The sequence below is a fragment of the Acinonyx jubatus genome, chromosome A3 (assembly GCF_027475565.1).
Source record: "Acinonyx jubatus isolate Ajub_Pintada_27869175 chromosome A3, VMU_Ajub_asm_v1.0, whole genome shotgun sequence".
Lineage (NCBI taxonomy): Eukaryota > Metazoa > Chordata > Mammalia > Carnivora > Felidae > Acinonyx > Acinonyx jubatus.
In genome coordinates this window covers 137,961,746-137,981,190 of record NC_069388.1, presented here as the reverse complement: position 1 = coordinate 137,981,190, position 19,445 = coordinate 137,961,746, and the positions used below count along the sequence as shown (strand labels likewise).

The following is a 19,445-nucleotide window of genomic DNA, read 5'->3' as shown; positions in this document are numbered from 1 at the left end:
TTAACCTCAGAGAATTTCTGTGATTTCTCTAGTCCTCAGTGTCCCCATCTGTACAATTTGGGCATTAGGCTAGAGAACCCTTCAGGTACTTCCTGGTTCTAATACTCTGATTCACAGAGATAGTGTGTGAGAAAAAATTGCTTTCTGGTCATCCTGTGCCTTTGACGAAAATAAATATTTCTCCAACTCTCTGTAGCATGAATATACAACAGAACTTTTACTTCTGTTGTAACTAGCCATCTCTCATTCCAGCATAAACATTTCCATATAGTACAAATGAGTGGGGAAATGCAAATACAAATGAGCTGAGGAAAGGAATCTGGGAGTGTCTACACATTGCTAGTCAGGTTATTACAGACGGCTGGGGAGAACATCTTGAAACCGATGGCACCAAATGGCTGGATGAAGGTGGCAGCCATGGGCTTATGTAACAGCCACTGCTTCACTCCAGAAAGGAACATGGCAGGGCCTCCATGGACATCTGTGCTTCTCCTGTGTTCTGGTTCTGTCCTGCACACCCCCCAAGGGTCCTGCTCCTCCTATTTGCCACCTTGTCTCAGACACCTTCTTCTCTCCCAGGTTACCCAGCAGTGGTGACCAGAGTGTGTCTCTCCCACCTCCCACTTTCCAGGCACTGCCTGTCCGCCTCGAGCACAACTTGTCCCTGGTCCTCTGTATCCTGCATTCCCGGCCACTGCAGTCTGTTTTCCTTCTTTCCAAAATAACACCAAAACTAAAATCCAGCAACACAGTAAGAGTCTTTCTAAAAATACTCCAGTGGGCACTACCTTGTCAAACGTGATACTAGCAATCCTAACTATACTAAGCATCCCCCCCACCTCAAAGATAAAAGGGAAACAAAACACCTTTTCTCTTGGCATTCTGCTAGCCTTCTGATGGCTCCTGCATCATGTTTGCTGGGTCCTTCTCCCCAGGTATGTCAGCACCACTATCCTGGAGTCTTGGGCCTGTGTCTTCTTCTTTCTCTGTCCCCTTGCTTACATCCCAACTATCCCCAGGCCTCTCTTACACAATCCAGACCCCTCCAGGTTCCTGCCAACTTGGCATTTCTTGGGTATCTTGCAGGCACATCAAACTTTCATGCTAAAACAGGGCCTTAACTCCTCATCTCCCACCCATTTTCCATTCAACAGGTAGAGTGATCTTCTGGAAATATAAATGTAATTCAATGTCATCCAATTTCTTACAATTAAAAATGGTTTCCCCACTGCACTTAAGAAAAAAATCTGTACCCCTTACTGGGTCTGAAGACTATAGTGTGTAATAAGCTGACTCTCGCCTTTTTTGGGGAGTTGTGGGAATCAGAATGTACCTGCAGTGCCTCATCTGGATGTATCTGGAGTCGTGGAAGCTTGAGTACACTACGTTCTCCTACAAATGGACCTTGAGAGTATATTTGGAGGTTCTGGCAGGGGAACACAGCCACTTACATGCCCTTGACCTGAGAGCAGGGAAGGTCGTCCACTTGGACCAAGCATGCAGTTCCAGGAGGGTTGCATGTGGAGGCTGAGGGAGGAAGGGGACATTCGCCTAGCCAGTCAGATCAGCAGAATGAACCCTGGTGATCATGGGGTGACAGAAGTCGCAGCCAGATGGTCCTAACTTCCTCTCCCTACTTTTCTGCACCCATCTTCTCCCCAATCTCCCTGTCACCCCCTGTGCTCTGGTCACAGTAGACTCTTCCACGTTTCAGAGGATCAGATTCTTTCCATCACAGTATTTTCATGTATGCTGCTTCCTCTGCATGGATCTCTTTACTCAACTATTTTCCTTTCTCATTACCTTACTGGGAGAGGGGCCGTCAGCAGGAGGTATGTGGTCCAGGGAAGGTCATTTCATGACAGAAAAGACTTGGATGTGTTCCCAGCTGCCAAGACAGAGGTCAAGGTGCTGACAGTGGGTGGTAGGTGCACTGAAAACCCTGGAGGCAAGACACAGGGGGAGGCTGACCCTCAGAGAGCTGGGGCAAGGAAGTATGAATGAGCCTATTCCAATGATGCAAAGGTGAGTAAGACCATTCATTCAACCCTGCAATGTCACCTTTGGAAAGGAACAGGGACCCAGTGAGTTACACATTAACCCGGAACTAGTTCTCTGCAAATGTTACCCACAGTTTCTTTTAGACAATCCCCACTTCTGTTTTCTTATGAATAGTTACAGAATTTTGTGTCTCTAGACACTAAAGATAAGTTGTTTTTGTTCAGAAATGTAAAGTTTTCATTAAGTTACTGAAAGAGTTCTAAATCATTGATTCCAAGATGGTTCTGATGAGGAGGAAAATCAGGGAGAAGCTCACGGCAATGCCCTGGGAGTGGACACAGGAGGCGTGGGTGGTAGTTACCACCTGTCACTATGGCCCCTCATCTGCAGCTGGGGGAGTGTACACAGGTGGTCTTGAAGGCCCTCCCATCCTGTCCTTTCCTCTGAGGCATTCTTTCTGCTCCTGAACATAAATCTGTGCTTTAGCCCTTTATCCCAGACATACAATAGAGACCAATCTGTGCAGGAAGAAGTCCCCTCTTAAGCATAATTAACATCTTCACTCCCTCACATCCCTGGAGAGTCTGAACCTAACCTTGAAACCAGAATACATTCAGCATAGCCATGAGGTCCGGCTAGAAGCCAGGGGGTGCACAGCTTACCAAGGTGGAGGGGGTGTTTTCCAAATAAGCCAGGGAGCCAGGTAATGGAAGATGACTTTGAAACCATGTGACTAATTAGTAACAGTGTCTTTGAACAGTTTTTTTTTATACACAAGTGTTATAATTTACTGAAAGGCTTTTTGATCAGAAATGAAGGGATGTTGGAGTAGGGATAAACTTTCCATCTAACTATGAAGTCTTGGGTTTCAGACTGTAAGCCCTCACACAGTAACATGCATTTTATGATATTTATTTCTAAAGATTCAGGATACGAAAAATGAGTTATTATGAAGAGCTAGAAAAACAAAACAAACAAAAAAAAACAGATAAGCACCCTAGAATTTTGTTTGCAAAGACTGTTGGACGGAATCAGAGGACAGGAAGCAATAATTTGACAAAATTCAGAAAGTCAGTCCCTTTTTCCTGAGTCTGTCTGAAAACAGATATGACCATTTCTATACTACCTATGCCATAATCTAATGACGTTTCAAATGAGACAATGGTGCATATGAAGACCATTATAAACATGCTCTGCAAATGTGAGGGGGTAATCTAGGCTTCAAATACCTCAGCATAGGTTTTCCTTCCACTAAGAGTGAATGAAGAGATATTTGTGTGTGTGACACATAAGCTACTGTGTGCACATATGACCCGTCAAAGCAGTCAAGAGATCATGTTAAAATTGAACATGCACGTACACACCCATGCGCGCACGCACACACAAACACACACACACTGTGCACTCAACATACAACAGGTTTTATGCAAAAGGATGAATTTGAAAATTTAATTGGATCTCTCACTGGACTGGATAAAGTAATTGGTGGAGAATCTCTTGAGAAAGATATAGGAGTTTTCCAGAACGCTTTAGGGAAACCTAACAGTCAAGACACAAAACAAATCTGCCTCCATTAAGCTCTTAAATGAGCACGAGGGAGCATCTGGCAATTCGGTGAAGCTAATAGATTCTTTCTTACTCCTCCAACCACCCCAATTCAGGTATATTGCTAAATACCAGTGTGAGGTTGGACAGGTAATTCGACTCTTGATTTCCTCTACAAAACAGAAGCAATGTTAATACTTGCCCTGACTGCTTCAAAGATGTTTGTAAAGATCAAATGAGAAACTGGATATAAGAGAACCTTGTAAACTTTAAACTTCTAAGTAAGTATGAGATAGGGTTGCTTTGGCGCTAATACCATCAATGACTTCTAGATTTTTAAGTACATGGTCATCAAGTTCTGCAATCCTTCTCCAGAATTCCTGAGGGCCACTGTGGTGCTTTGTCCAGCTCAAAACAACAACAGAAAGTGTTTGTTTCCCTTCGTGTTTCCTATTTTGAAATTCTAGCCCACTCTCACTTTACCGAACCATGGTGGGGAAGGGACTTTCTAGACAGCACTGACTCTTCTGCTGAAAGCAATGTCTATCTAGGGAATGATAAAGCTGACCAGCAAATTCCACATTCTAGAGCCATGAAAGCTGGAGGTCTCCAAAAAAGAAAAAGTATGAACTGTCACAGAAGTGACACCAGCTTGACAATACAAACTGGTTTACATGCACTTTAGACAAATTAGTGAATGACACATACATATTGCAATCTTGGGGGACTGATATGATTGGAATAATAGCAGCTACCATGATCGCACTGCCTATGGGCTAAATGCCGTTAAATATGCTCTCCACCATCTGATCTTCACCTTCACCTTTTCACAGACAGGATATTTATCTGTTCCAAGCCCATCATCTCTGAAGCACACTGGCTGTGACTGCATGACAACTCTGTGCCCCTAAGGCACTTGGCTTCCATGAACTTCTATTTCAACAGGCACCCACTGTACAATATGTGCAGATACATTTTCATTAGAATGCATTCTTCCACAGAGAAGCCTCTTTAGCTCTCTGACGGGTGTCCTGACACCATGGACCACTGCAGGTTTATGATCCAGACCACATGAATACATCCGGTGGCCAGAGTTGCCTTAGGTGAGCAATCCTGAGCAATGCTAGCAGAGGGGGCAACAACTTCCTGTACCTTTAAGTCAGAGCTGTTAACTCAGGCCCAACCCAAGCCAGCAGGAATGGTGAGTCATTCTGCCTTCACCTGTACTTGCATGGAGGGAGCATGACACTGGGCTCACTTGTACTTCTCTCTTGAAACAGAGTAACATTTGTATGACCTGGAAATATACTCAAGAGGCCATAAGTAGATGTTTTGAATTGGACTTTTACTACAGCTGAAAAAAAAAAAAAAAACACCCAAAGATATACCAAACTTTCCAGTATTTCAGAGTAATTGAAAGGAGTCCTGCTTTTTACAACTGTGGTCATTTTCTATTTACCTAAAAGTCAGTGGTTAGCTTCTGAAATAATCACAGTTGTGCCAGACTTCTTTGCAGTGATCGAGAAGGTCTTGAACTTCTTATCCAGCCTCAGAATTCCCTGATATGCATGCACTTTGGATTCACAACTCTCTGAAGTGGGATTTACAAGGCAGCAAATAACCATCATACAGTTCATTCATCCAGGCCTCCATGCGGCCCCGTTCAGTGCTGGTCTGAGCTCTTCTGGCACAGCTGGTTTGTTTCCCCCCTGATTTTCTCCAGAATCCTCTTTTTAAAACACACGTTATCTCATATAAAAGTATCAACATAAACTAAACCATGAGAGCATTTCCTGTGTGTGAATATTTGCATGCTGCTTTGCGGTGTGAGATGTGGGGCAGCATTTTCACCCCTGAGACAACCCTACCTCACCTGAGTCATTCAGCAGATGGTAATCTTAGGACATTCAAGCAATGTGGGAGTGGCATCCTATATCAGAATCCTGCTTAGGTTTTGACCTGTTGAATCAGTCTATGCCTTTGAGAGATTATGAAATCCTTTAAACATTCTTATTGGCATTTACATCTTAGAAACAGCCTGGTGCACACACATTAGAACGAGGCAGATTTGAGTTCATATTCTCACTTCTCCAACCTATTAGTTCTTTGACGTGGGCAGGTACTAACCTTCTCCACACCTCAGCTAACTCCCATGTAAAATGACGATCCTCACAGATCATCATGAGGGTTGAGTGGAGTAACCAGAGCAAAGCACTCAGTCCCATTCCTGCTGCTGAAGATGCCTGGGAAGTGCCAGCTTCCCTCCTGATCTGAGGTGGCAAGCTTCTTCCCAGAGTCAGGTGCAGGACTAAAACTGGACTCCATGCTTCCTATCAGAGAAACTTCTGGCCCTCTTCAGTCCTGACCATGTGATCTTCCCCACTAGGCAGGAAACACAATAAGCTGTCCTAATTTAGGGCAAGAGTGAAAACATGAAATAAAGATTTTCATGTGCTCTCACAGTAGTTTGACATCAATCTCCCCAGAGTAGGAATTAAGTAAAACAGGGTATTTGGCATCCAGATGTGGGTTAATCAAGGCTCCCTTTCTCTGGGTGTCCAAACTTCCCCACTTACTAGAGACTGAAAGTTTTCTCAGGACATGAACTCAGTTTTAACTCAGAAAGACGGGGAAACAGGGGCAGTGGGTCATCCTACCAACATTCTTCCACCTCAGGCAGGGCTCAGATGAGCCCTGGACAGATGAGGAGGGATCTACCTTCTAGGCCTAGGTGCACCAGGCAGGTAAGTGATCTTGGATCTTGAATCCCCCAGGAAGCTGGGAGGGTGGAACCAAGTGATTTCTAGTATTACTTCCAGCCTTCAATGTCTGTGCTCCTGGCCAAGTGGTCTCCCCATCTCAGCAGAGGTCCACACGAACCATCTTTCTTTGGTTCCCCCCACACACCTACAAGGGAAACAGTATGAGAGCTACTTGGGCACCTTGGACATGCCCCCTTTCTGAGCTGTGGATTCTGCAGTCCTGCCCTGCCACACAGTTTAGGAAGGAACACGGTCCTCAGGTGCTGATGTGTCAGCCTGGCTCCACCCAGTGTGCTGTTTACCTCCAACAGGGCTCCAGAGACAGCTTTGGAGACCACTCAGAAGAAACATTGCCACTTCTCCAGAACTGGCCTGTTCTGGTTCTCCATGTCTGAAAAGTGGACTTCCTCTCAAAGCCACGGGAAGGCTTGCAGTCCCTTACCAACAACCTTCTGACTGGATATAAACCAAGCCCTTAGGTCTCATTTGTTATGTGTTCTGCTTTTTATTTAGTTTAGACATCAAAGTGTTAGGCTGCCAGGGTGAAGGGCCACCAGAGATTAAAATTAACCTCTCTGGGGTTGCCTGGGTGGTTCAGTGGGTTAAGCATCTGACTTCGGCTCATGATCTCAGTTTGTGACTTCAAGCCCCGCGTCAAGATCTGTGTTGATAGCTCAGAGCCTAGAGCCTCCTTCGAATTCTGTGTCTCTGCCCCTCCTCCTCTCATGCGCACACTCTTTCTCTCTCTCAAAAATAAAAATAAAAATTAAATAAATAAAACAAAACAAAATAAAATAAACCTCCTCAGGAGGTGAAAATATTTGTCATTTACAATTTGCGTGTTTGATTCTCTGCTGCTTGATTCTCTTAATACTATTTGGACTTTGAGATTTGTTTGTGGTTCAGATGGGCTGGCCACCAAATAGAAACCAAAAACCATATTGAAGTTCATAAATTAGAGTCACAGCACCACTCACTGTATCTATTTCCTTTCTTCCCTTTCTTCCCTCCCTCCATCATCTCTCCTTCCCTTACTTCAGTGCCACCCATCTCTACCTGCCTATCATATATTTTATTGTCTATCCATCTACCTACCTATCATCTATCTAAGTATCATCTATCTACCTACCTACCTACCTATCATCTATCATCATCTATCCTTCTATCCATCCTTAGGGAATATCTGATCCCCTACTAGAATGTTCAGCCCATCATGGCAGGGAGCTTGGAGACTCCCCAGTGCCTCATATAGTATTTGGCTCCTCAGTAAATGCATGTGGGTAAATTCTGCCTGTTGCTATCAGAGGGTTGTCCTTGATCACCGTCAATATTGCCCAGTAGCACAGCTGTTTCAATACCACCAGGTGTACAGTAAGACGTGGGGTTAATTGGCAACATGGTGTCCTGTTTTGGCACTTGTGACTAAGAGTCCTACTTAAGCTGAAAAACGATGATACCACAGGCCACACTGAAGCCAAGATCCAGGTCTTTCCATTTCTGTTCCTATGGGTCAGACTGTTGCTAAGGAAATGAATATTCTATTTTGACCTAAAGACGAATAGTTATTAATGGTTTAATACATTCTCCCTTTCAGATAGCCTTCTAGTTTTACAACAGTTTTCAAGGAGATAACATGAAGATAACAATTAATTGTGGAATTTGGGGTATTGTAGCACAATTATTTAGGAAAGTATCATTGGGTAGGAACACATTTTCTGATGTGTCTGTATTTTCTCCCCGTCAGCTGCTCCCAGATGCTTCCATGACCAGAATTATAAGTTCCTGGTTTAGAACTCAGTTTCCTCCCTTTCAATGTTTCCACTCTGGAACATTTAAATATTATAAAAATCTATTTATTTTATTACTGAAAATACAAGCAAAGTTTAAACACCACTGTTCATCACTTCATTGCTTCTGTTTGGCTGAATTTTGAAAAAGGGTAACTGAGAGGTCAGAGCTCAAGTACACGTGCAGGAAGAAACAGACAGCTGCTCTGCACTGTTTCTAGACAGGACCTAAGAGAGCTTCCAAGGTGCCTGGGAGTTTTCAGTTGTCTTCATGGAAATGCAGAGTGGCTCATTTGTTCTCCAAAGAATGCCTGTCTTTGGATGCCAGCATGGGTATGGGCAAAAGCCACCGCAGGACTGAAAAAGAAGCCAGTCTGGCTCTTTCAGGGCAGCAATTCAGTGATCAAACTGCCCTACCTGCCTCCCTCCTACCTCTCCAGTCTAAGCAGACGCTGGCAGCAAACTTGGTATTTGTAGAGGTTGCCTTCCCTAATGCATTCACTAACGTGAAAGGTTACAAACTGTACTTTCTTTTTATCTTTGTGCCCATTTTCCAATATTGACATTAATAAAACATGAGTGAAAATATTTTAAAGCAAAAGACTGATGAAACAATTAAAGAAAAACAACATGCTGAATATTCAGAACTGTTTATACTGCCTTCCACTTCCAGAGAGAGCCAGAGACTTCCACGCCATCTGACTTGCCTATAAGACTTCCTCATTTTTGCTGATAATCTCATATTAGGGGAAAACGGAGACACAAAAGACAGGAGTGATTACAATATGCACACTCTGGCTTCAGTGTCCTTACGCTGCACAGATTCATAAAGAGTAAGAAATGATAAAAAATACTTTATTTCTTTAATACAGAATATATAATATTGCACTCTAGCTGCAGGTAGTGTGTAGAAAAATCTCTTTAAAAACCACCATAACAATCACCTGGGCCTGATGTTTTATGGTATCACCAACTGTAACCTCAATCATATTTACCTTAGATTGAACTTTGAACCTACTGAAAAGGGCAATGTTTAATAAAGCCTTCTTTTTATGTCAGTGTCAGTGACCAGTAGTTTAAAAACCGTATATGAGGAAACTTTACAGTTACATAAGTACCTTTCAGTCAGGGGCATTGTTAATCTATACCCGTATATTAGTGAAAAGGATACTGTCAAGCTATTTTCCTTGCTTATCAATAATTATTTGTTTTCACTGTGTTTAATCATATTATTTTACATGTTATTCTTTCATGAACAAACAAAACTATTTTGCATTAGTAATTATTGTTATCCTTGTGAGAAGCAATTACAAGCTTTGCATTCAGACTGAGTTTCAAATTTGATTTTCTCAAAGTCTCCTAGCAGACCGGGGTAATTCAGGGTTAAGAAGGGACTTCTCCCCTCCCGCACACTTGGAACCTGACACTAAGGTATGAACCTGAATGGAGGAGACAGACCCTCAATGGCCCCTTTTGGAGTCTGGAGACATGCTGTTCCTCTTCTCCACTCCCACCTCTGAGATCTGCTTCTGAATTAGCTCAGGGCTGAATCCTTCCCAGTACCTCCACAGAAGCATAGATGCTTCTGGAAGATCTTGGTGCTTTTAAATACAACCAATTTGTTTATGTGGGTCTGGTGAGTCTGTGCCATTCTTATCTAAGGTAAATATGATTGAGGTTTCAGTTCATCCTATTCTGACAGAAGAAAGGCACAGAACAGTTTTACTTGAAGCACTGACATGTACAATTAATGAAACATCTGCAAATAAGGGAGCTGAGCATATGTAAAGAGCCTTTTAAAAAAACCTCCTCTCATCTTTGACATTATCTTTTTAAACCACAATCCATTCAACAGCAAAGTAGCAGGCTTTTTAGAGGAACAGTTGAGAGAAAATTCTTAAAGCATGGAACTGTTGTCTTTAAATAGTCTACAATGAGAAAGATACATCCATGGGCCAACAGAGCCTCCAAAAATGCATATGTGGGATTTATCTGAAAACATATCACTACAGTACTGAGTACTTTATAGAGTAGTGAGTACTCTGTTTACAGTCAGAAGTTGAATATTGAATGAAACAACATACACAAAAACAATACCAAGGAGAAAATCATTTAAAGCTGTACGATAAAAATTAAAACCATAATATATTAAGGAAAACTATTTGGAGACCAATAATGGTAAAAATAAATAGTAAGTAGCTCTAAGACAAACTCTCACAGTAAAAGTTACAAAATTAGAACACAATATTAAACAAGTACATGAACATATCAAAATGTATTGGTTTATAAAATGTTCTACCATTGAGAAGCCCATTTTTCTCCCCTCCATATTGTTCTCCATAACTTGTTCCTGAAGAGACAGATTTTGTTAAAACACAATAACCTTCAAAAGAGTCAACTGGGTTACAAATTTTCTTTGGGTTGTCATCATTGATATAAAATTTATCTCCAAAGCCTCTAAATATAAAATATATGCAGCCTGGCTGTCAGGAATGGGTTAGGGTCACAGTAATTCCCTACTGACAGCATTCTGATCCTGGAGTCTGCCAGCAGCCCAGAGCCTGCCCCTGGTCTCAAACACATCCCTTGCAGAGAAGGTAAGCTGGCGCCATATCTGGGATGTGTGTGATCCATGGAGGTGGGAATTAGGCATATGGGCATGGTGTGTTCCACGTAATCCATGGCTCTCTGCTTTGGACAGTTGGGAACCAGAGCCCCGTGGAGGCATGCTCTACATGGTGCAAAGGAGGAAGGTTGCTGTGGATGTGAGGAAAGGAAGTTCTCAATTCTCCTGCCAGCCATCAAAACCAGGGGTTTTAGTGGTATCAACTCTAACTTCTCTTTTAATGGCACATCCACATGTCTGTAACCCAATAGGAGTGGCATCACTAAAATGACCTTGTAGTCCTCAACTTATTTTAAAAGTGCTTTTTGCAGATTAAGTGGCCGTGATGCTCATAAAATGGAGGTGTAAGTGTGAGTATGTGAGTGTGGGTTTGCTCTTGGTTAGCCACAGTGTTTAAGTAGAATGTACCTTCTCATGATCACAGAATTTTGATTTAATTGGTGCCAAACAGTCCAATCTGATTGAAGGCAGTAAATACTACAATATTCATGCTTGGTTTTCATACTCTTTGCCTTTTTTTCTTTTTAAAATCAATTTAGATATCATTAAAATTCATCATGGTACCTCTTTGTCAACAAGCAAGGCAAAAAGATGCCCCTGAAAATATTTCCAAGCAGTTTTCCCCTCCTCTGCTGCCCTCTGGAAGCAAGGATAGGTCTACCTCAAGCAAGAAAATATTTCCCAGAGCTTCAGCTGTGTCTTCACAGCTACAGCTCAGCTGATTTCCAAGTTCCAGGTTCCCTTCTTCTCCATAGCATTTCAAACCTTCTGAATTATGTAAGCTTCTTCAATGGGATGCTTTACTCCTGAGAAAACAGCAATCACGTGGCCACCTGGGTGCATTGGACAAATCCTGTGGCAGTGAGGATGGCCCTGGGTCCCCAGTCATCCATGACATACTTCAAGGAGCCCCCAGAGTCGGGAAGCCTTGCGTCCTGAGGAGTAAGGAAAAGGCAGTGAATCAACACCAGTCAGTCCAGGCAAAAGTTGTAAAGCCAAAATTATACTACAAAGTCGGGTCCCTTAGTCTTTGGTTTTGTTGTATCTTCAGTATTTTCAATTGTGAAAAGAAGTTGGTAGCCTTAGCAGAGGCAGCTATCATCTGGTTTCTGTGAGAACAAACAGTCATTCCCCTCAAGCCTTTTTATAGACTTTTCAAATTTCTGTTTGCCTCCAACTAGAAAAGTTATCTTTAATGTTGGTCAGGCCAGTGCTAATCATCACAGAGGTTGACAACAAACTGAAAAGAAGGCAGGCAGTCCAAATAAATACGTGAAGACTGGGAGATTTGCCCTTTTCACACACAAAGCTCTCTGAAAGGCCCAGGGACTGGCCTGAAGACAGAAAGGGGTGACCTTCTAGCTACTCGAGCCACTTATTCACCTAAAACCCAGTCTCAGATGGTGACTGGAGAGCTTCCCAGGTCAAAAAAGAAAAGAGCGGAAAGGCTGGTCCCAGCTTGCTCTACCCCTAGGGCATCTTTGCAAAGGAGGACACACAGTTCTACCCTACCAGCTCTCAGTGGGCTTCTGCTGCTCCTCCTCACACTTCTAAGAGAAGTGTGAGAACATCTGAGCTTTTTGCCTTGAAAATGAACAATGTTTATCCCTAATTAGCCCAAAGAACAGAGTGCCATTCTTTTACAGCAATACTGACATCAGTATCTTTTATATTCTATGAGAAAGACAGAAAACCAGAGAGACCTAACTCTTGGCAGCCCTACCATTGTGCTGACTTGAAGGACAGGAAGATGACTAAACACCAGCAGATGAAAAGCAACGCTCATGAATTACACACTGGGAAACAGAATGCCTGAACTACCCATGTATAACGACTGCTCACAGATCCCCAGTGGGACTGCATGTAGATTCTGTAAGTTATTCTCCAGTTCTGATATTTTCAACTTTGAAAAGTAAGCATTTTTACTCTATTGGGTAACAAACTTATGAACTTCTTATTTAATTTGTGATGGGATATTTTTATGTTAATTTATCTCTATTTACCAAAGGACAAAGGCTACTATATAAAATATATTTGTTTTCCTTCTCATTTAGAAAGAATACCTTTGTTCATCTCAGATTTTCTGAATTTTTCATGAAATCCTAAAATGAATCCATATGGATTCCCACACAAATATCCTGATAAACTAGAGAAAAACTATAGCTTGCATTATTGCTTCCACAGCTTCCAGAAGTCAAGAAATTAGCATCAGACAAGTAAGCCTGTGAAGACCCTTTTTGTTCAAGCTGTCAGACGACTCTCGCAGAGGGGGATAGTGGCTGCCACACTCTGTGCTTTGGGTCCTCTCTCTCTCTGCTGGCTCTCCTCTGAAGAGACCAACATCTGGAGGTGCTGAGTTGAGGGGCTGCAGTCATGCACAGAATTTGCACAGTCCCAGTGAGTTGAACAAAGCCCAGGGGACTCACTTCCTCCAGGATCACCCAAGCAGCCAGACTTTGGGTCTCCTGCAATGAAGTTTCAAAGAATGCGAACTACGGTTTTAGGGGAGCAAATTTGTGAAGCATATCTTTCAGTGCTGGTGATTGTCAGTGACATACAAAATGGCAGGCAGTCACTTGGTCACACCCATCTCCCTTCTCTGAGCAAAAGCAAACAGCTCAGAAGGAAGATGACAGTTTCCCACTTGAACCAGTAAGATTAAGGGAAAGGGAAAACCACTCCTCTCCTGCATGGAGTCACCCTGCCAGTTTCCTAAACCTTCTGTCACTTTTCATCTTGCCTCAACTACTTTTCTTTGTCATAAAAGTGAATGTTTTCACAAGCTAATCCAGCTTCTTCCATTTTTCATAGGCTTAAACCTAAAAGGGGCTTCAAAAAGTCACTTCACAGATGGATTCCTAAACTCTCTTTCAAGGTCACTGCTTTGACATTGGAGATTGGGCGTGAGGGTGCATCTGGGTTGGGAGGGATAAGAATGGAGTCTGTTGGGGTGCCTGGGGGGCTCAGTTGGTTAAGCGTCCGATTTCAGCTCAGGTCACAATCTCACGGTTCGTGGGTTCGAGCCCTGCGTCAGGCTCTGTGCTGACAGCTGGGAGCCTGGAGCCTGGTTTGAATTCTGTGTCTCCCTCTCTCTCTGCCCTTCCCCCACTTGTGCTCTATCTCTGTCTCTCAAAAATGAATAAATGTAAAAAAAATTAATTAAAAAAAACAGAATGGAGTGTGTTGATCTTTACTGTGTCAGGTTTTATTTTGTTTTGTTTTGTTTGTGCATCATCTTGTTACCTCAGCACTATTTATACCCCCAATTCTATCTACTCTTTGTGTGCTATGGCAAGCTGGAGGGAACTTATTTATACATTTACTTTTTACATACTCCAATAGATAATGGTTTTGTTTTCCTTTTCTAGGTTCCAACCATGAAACACAGATGCACAGACTATTAACTATACAGAATCAAAAAAGTAGAGAGGTTGGAAATTATCTGCCTATCTGCCTTCCTTTTATGGACAACAGAAGGCTAAGGCGCAGGAGTAATTCTAGGGGAAGACACCTCCCAATTCCCCCATTTAGTGCTCTGTCCACTAACCATGTCCCTCTAGAACGAACCATGCCAATCCCTACCACTCTCCTCCTCGACACCAACGTGTTCATGGCAGCTTCGTGGGAACGTATTCACCTCAGTTCCAGAAGATAATTTGTGAAAAATACAATGTGTTGTTCTTCTATTTTTTAATTTACATTCTGTCTATATATTCAATCACATTCAATAAATTATGTGGAAAAACTTAAGTCACAATTCTTCTGAGTCCAATCTATTTCTCCTTGTTAATTTTCACGTCTGTGCTAAGGCCATGGCTACTCAGGGAAGTTATGCCCTTCTTCAGTCCATAAACATGTCTTCTAGTGGCCTCCCCACCATTCCGAAGACTGACACTGTGTCTTCACTTAGTTTATATCAAGGGCAGACAAAAAACTTCCATCTCATGATTTTTTTTAAAAAAAAATCGATAGCAAGTTGTCATTGAAGGGTAAGAGAAAAAAATACAGTGCAATGTTTAAATCTTGGTTCTTAAAGAGAACCCTGAAAAGATACCTTCTCTTCTCCCTTCACTACCCCCAAAATGCCCTCACCACATGTGCCTGGAAAGAAGAGTGGGTGTCATAAGGATAAACATTCCTTAGTTCCTCAGTGAAAAATAACTTGAGAACAACCCTGTACTACTGGTGTCCAAGGGCAAGAAATTTATCTCCCATATGATCATAAAAGGCAAATAAACAAATAATCACAGCTGTGTGGATTTCAAAGACACCCAGTTATAACTGGGTCCGGTTCAACAAACTGATGTCCCTTCTTGTGAACTAAGACCCTCCTTAGAAAGTTCTCAAAACAGGGGCGCCTGGGTAGCTCAGTCGGTTAAGCGTCCGACTTCAGCTCAGGTCATGATCTCACGGTTTGTGAGTTCAAGCCCCGCATCCGGCTCTGTGCTGTCAGTTCAGAGCCTGGAGCCTGCTTCCGATTCTGTGTCTCCTTCTCTCTCTGCCCCTCCTCCACTTGTGCTCTCTCTATCAAAAAAGTAAATAAATGTTAAAAAAAAAAAAGATTAAAAAAAAAAAGAAAGTTCTCAAAGCAAACAAAATTTAGCCAAAGGGAGACCTTGGCAGCTAACTGAATGCCAACCTGGTAAGATCCTGTAGAGTCCTCCCTGTCTGACACGCTCCACGAAGGCCTCCAGGACCATGCACACACAGACCTGCTGGAGGGGAGTTGGCAGTCCCACCCTAGGGTTGCAGGTGGACCAGTAAGCTCTGATGCAACCTCGGGGTGCCTGCAGTTCAATTCCCACAGACCCTAGCGCTCTCGGGCTGTTGTCAACACAGGAAATAATCGCTCTCTGACTGAGCATTTCATAACTCTAATTTCTCCTCTTATCAGAATGACCATTCCAGGGAGTCAGAAGCAAAACACTCAAAAGAAAGGGTGCTGGGTCTGCAGGGGACCTGGGTTGGTGGCTCTTCCGCTCTTCAGCGGCAGTCCCTTGGAGGCACGAACCTCCGTGTCTCAGTATCTCGGGTCCCGTGCAGCGTTAGAGAACTGGCTCCATCCAACTCGGCCAACCCCACCAACCCTCACAGACACCCCTCCGGGCTTTACGGTTGCACACCTTGGGTCCAAGTCTCCCCAGAGCGCGAGCTGTCACGCCGGGCCCTGCAGCCCCTGGCCGGGCGTCTCCCGGGCTTTCTTACAGGTGTACAGCCACTTGATGATGCGGGCGTTCCTGTCGACGACCGACGTGGTACTGGGCACCTGCTCGGTCAGCTCCTCCTCCTGTAGCCCCTCTTCGCCGCCGCTGTGCCGGGAGAAGCCGCTGTCTGAGGTGGCGACGCTCACGCTTCGAACCTTGAGGGTGACGCGGTCCGACCCCGCCGAGAAGTTCTCCCTCCCGAGCGCCTCCACCACCTCGGGCTCCAGGCCGCAGAACTGGAAGAAGGTGTCAAATTCCGCCAAGGACGCGGAGCAGCGGGAGCTGAGGTCCGACTGCGAGCGCTGCAGCCCCCCGCGCCTGGCCCCGCGCAGCTCCGGGCCCCGGGGCGCAGCCCGGACTCTGCTGGGCGTCCCAGAGGGCGCGGGGGACGCCGGGGGCGAGGGAACGCCGGGGGCTGCGGAGGCCGCCGTGGAGCCGGGCTCGGGCTGGACAGCCCCCTCGGGCCCGGCCCTGACCTCCCCTCCCACGCGGGTCGTCTCCGGAGGCAGCGGCGTCTTGTCCCTGCCCGGCCCCTGGAAGAGCTTCCTCACCAGGCCCCCCATGGAGCTGTGGGCGCCCTGTCCCCGGACGAAGTCGCATTTCTGCCGGTAGATGACCAGCGAGTCAGGCCTCAGAGGCTTCCGCGCAATGGCCCTGCGCGCCACGGCACCGGGGACGCGGGCCGGGGGCCGAGGGTCGCCCGCAGGCCCTTCGCTCGTCCTGGTACTGCTTCCCTCGGGAGCAGGGCCCGGGCCGCCTCCGGGCGGGCCCCGTACGTACTTGGCGCGGTCGGCCGCCAGCCTCTCCACCGCGCTCTTGCGTGGGGGCACCGCCGCGTCCCGCGCCCGGGGGGCCTCGGGGACCCCGGTCCGCCTCCGCTCATTCTGGGACGCGTCCGAGGCTGGCAGGGCACGCATCCTCCGGACTGTGCTGGTGCTCGGCGCCCCGCGGACACCCCTTCGCCTGCGGCTCCCGGGCGTCTCGGGCCAACTCCTAAGTCCGCGCCGGGCGGAGAATGGCGCCCAACTACCAGCCTGCCCAGGTCCAGGGTCTGAACTAACCCGAGTCCACACCTGTGGGCGAGCGGCGCCGGCCCCGCCCCGCCCCGCCCCGTCGGCCCCGCCCCCAGGCTCCGCTCCGCCCCGCCAGCCCCCACCTCCTCCCCACCCGGCAGCTAGGCTTGCAGCTCCGCCCCTCGCCGGGCCCCGCCCCTCACCTCGCCCCGGCCCCGCCCCTCACTTCCCTCCGGACCCCGCCCCTCACTGACCTCGGGAGCCCGCCCTTCACCTCCCGCCGGCCCCGCCCCTCTCCCCCCGCTGGGTAGGCACGCCAGGTCTTCAGCAGCACCTCGCCCTGCACAGCCAATCACCGGAGGGCTGCGGGGCCGACTGCATCTGGTGGGCTGCGCACCTAGAAGAGACTGTAGGGTGCGGGAAAGTCTAGGCCGTCTCCCAGGGCGGAGGAGCCGGGGGCAACCGAGTTTGTTCAGCCCCAGATATCAGCAGCCTCCTCCCTGCCAAGGCTGCCTTAGGTCACCGCAGGCTGCTGCCATTTCTGGCGTGGGGGGAAGGCAGAGGGACCAGGCTGCCCCCACCCCTGGGCAGGTGTCCTACATCCTTTGAATTCTTAAAGTGACCTCTGCGTGTTTCGAAACAACTTTGCTTAATTTTCTAAGCTCTACTCCTGAGCACGTACTTTTATCAGAAAGGAGACGCATATAAAAAGAAAGAAGACGAATCGCAGGACAGGGTTAGTGTATGTGTTAAGTAAAAAGAATGTGGACGCACAGCAGGGACCTGAATCGAGACCAGACTTGGTCACTGGCCTGCCATGGGTCGAACCCCGGTGGCCAGACCACCGGGTGCGGAGACTCGGGAAAATAGCAGGCTGGTGGCAGAGGCAAGGCTCCAAGGAGTTGGAAAAAAACCTGACAAAGTACCAAATAACTGCTGTTTTTACTGTAACCGAGGCAACGGGGAAACTGGTCACCAGGGCAGTGGGTCCGCTTAGGAATGCTAAAAGTGTAAGAGGAAATAGTTCCAAAAGTTGGACAAAGGACAAGAAATATCAGCTGGACGAGTGAAATGTCCACGTTATCTCTTATGTTAAAGCCACCTCCAAGATACGCTGACCTTTCGAAGTTGAGGATGAGTGTAACGCAGCAGCCCGTGAATGGCGGACAGGACGGTTCCTAAGGTCTGGGGCAGATTTTGTTTCACCTCCTGAGTCCCAGTGGACACCATAAGGGGCTGGTAATGGGTCAGCAGTTGCAGCACCGACTGACCACCATGCCCTGATGATTGGAGAACTGCAGCTGGGTTGTGCCAAGTGGGTCCATAGACCTTAAATCCCTGTGAGGCGAAATCCCATAGTCAGGGATAGAAGCCCAACAAGAAATCAGGTCTCCTGAGAAACAGACTAACCAGATAGGATCCTGGGAAAATGTTATACTCGTGGGAAAAGAAGACTGATCTACTAGGTAAGGGGGATGGGGAGGGATAGAGTAAGAGAGAGGCTTGGAGAGGGCAATTGTGTAGACACATTGTGACTACAGTGTGATACTCCTGCTTGGTGGAGAGAGCTGGTGCGAGCCCCAAATCCAGCCTTTTGTCTGCTTAGGCAGCATGGTCTCTTGTCACTCAGAGGGAAAACAAAAAAACAAAACAAAACAAAAAAAAACCTGTGTTTAATTGCTTAGTCCAAAGTGACTACCTTGTCTAATTTGAGGCTATAAGGTTGGTCCTCTCGGGCCCTCTGGTTCCTCATCTGTAAATCAGAACTCATTATATCCACTTTGCTAGGGCTTTTGTTAAGTCAATGAGATTATGTGCATAAAGAGCTTGGCACTATGTCTGGTACAGAGCAAATTTTCACCAAATGTTAAATTTATTATTTTGGTGATGATGGTTATAAGTTAGTCAGTGTTTATCAAGTTTTAAATATAGTTAGTTAATTCATGTATGAGTACTAAACCTGTTAAGAATAAAAGTAAAATTACTATAAATAAAGTTTTATTTAAGACATTGCTATGGGACAAAACTAATTACATTTTTATGCATAATTCTCCACTTATTAAACAGATAATTTATTGGGAAAATAGAATTGGAATAGTAAGATAATAAGAAGAAAATTGTCTAAATAAAGTGTCATTGTTGCTCAACTGGTAGCTTAAACTTGAAGCCTAACTTCCTTCCTGGTATCACCTCACTTGATCTTAGCCAAAAGGCTGAGAAGCAATTGTTGGTATCACCTCAAAAGACTTGGTCACAGAAGGAAAAAGTGCTTACGGACCCAATGATCTACAAACTCTACTGCTGGAAATTTATCCCAAGGAACATAGAAGAGATGCACACACAGTATGTGGATTTTAATTGCAGAGAAATAGTTGAAGTCAACCTACATTCAACAACAGGAGGAAGGTAATGTGTGACACTCCCATGCGGTAGTATTGTGGAACCATTTACAATCATACTTCTGCAGGATATTTTATGGAGTAGGCAATTAGCATGATATATGTGAT

General features: G+C 45.5%; 1 protein-coding gene and 1 long non-coding RNA gene across 3 annotated transcripts; one reads left to right on the top strand and one right to left on the bottom strand.

Moving 5' to 3' along the window:
- The first annotated feature begins 1,640 nt into the window (after window positions 1-1,640).
- Window positions 1,641-14,672, top strand: LOC113604884 (uncharacterized). 2 transcript variants are annotated; one of them, XR_003426902.2, is made up of 3 exons: window positions 1,641-1,832; window positions 12,407-12,593; window positions 12,906-14,672. It is a non-coding gene; the product is annotated as an uncharacterized LOC113604884 (long non-coding RNA). The 2 variants fall into 2 exon arrangements; XR_008289743.1 differs by lacking the exon at window positions 1,641-1,832 and adding an exon at window positions 1,839-2,025.
- FAM110C (family with sequence similarity 110 member C) lies at window positions 9,789-17,011 on the bottom strand. Its single transcript, XM_027077749.2, has 2 exons — window positions 15,845-17,011; window positions 9,789-11,656 (listed from the first exon to the last, which is right to left on the bottom strand). The coding sequence occupies exon 1, from the start codon at window positions 16,840-16,842 to the stop codon at window positions 15,877-15,879; it is 966 nt and encodes a 321-aa protein (XP_026933550.1). The 5' UTR covers window positions 16,843-17,011; the 3' UTR covers window positions 9,789-11,656; window positions 15,845-15,876.
- Window positions 17,012-19,445: the final 2,434 nt, after the last annotated feature.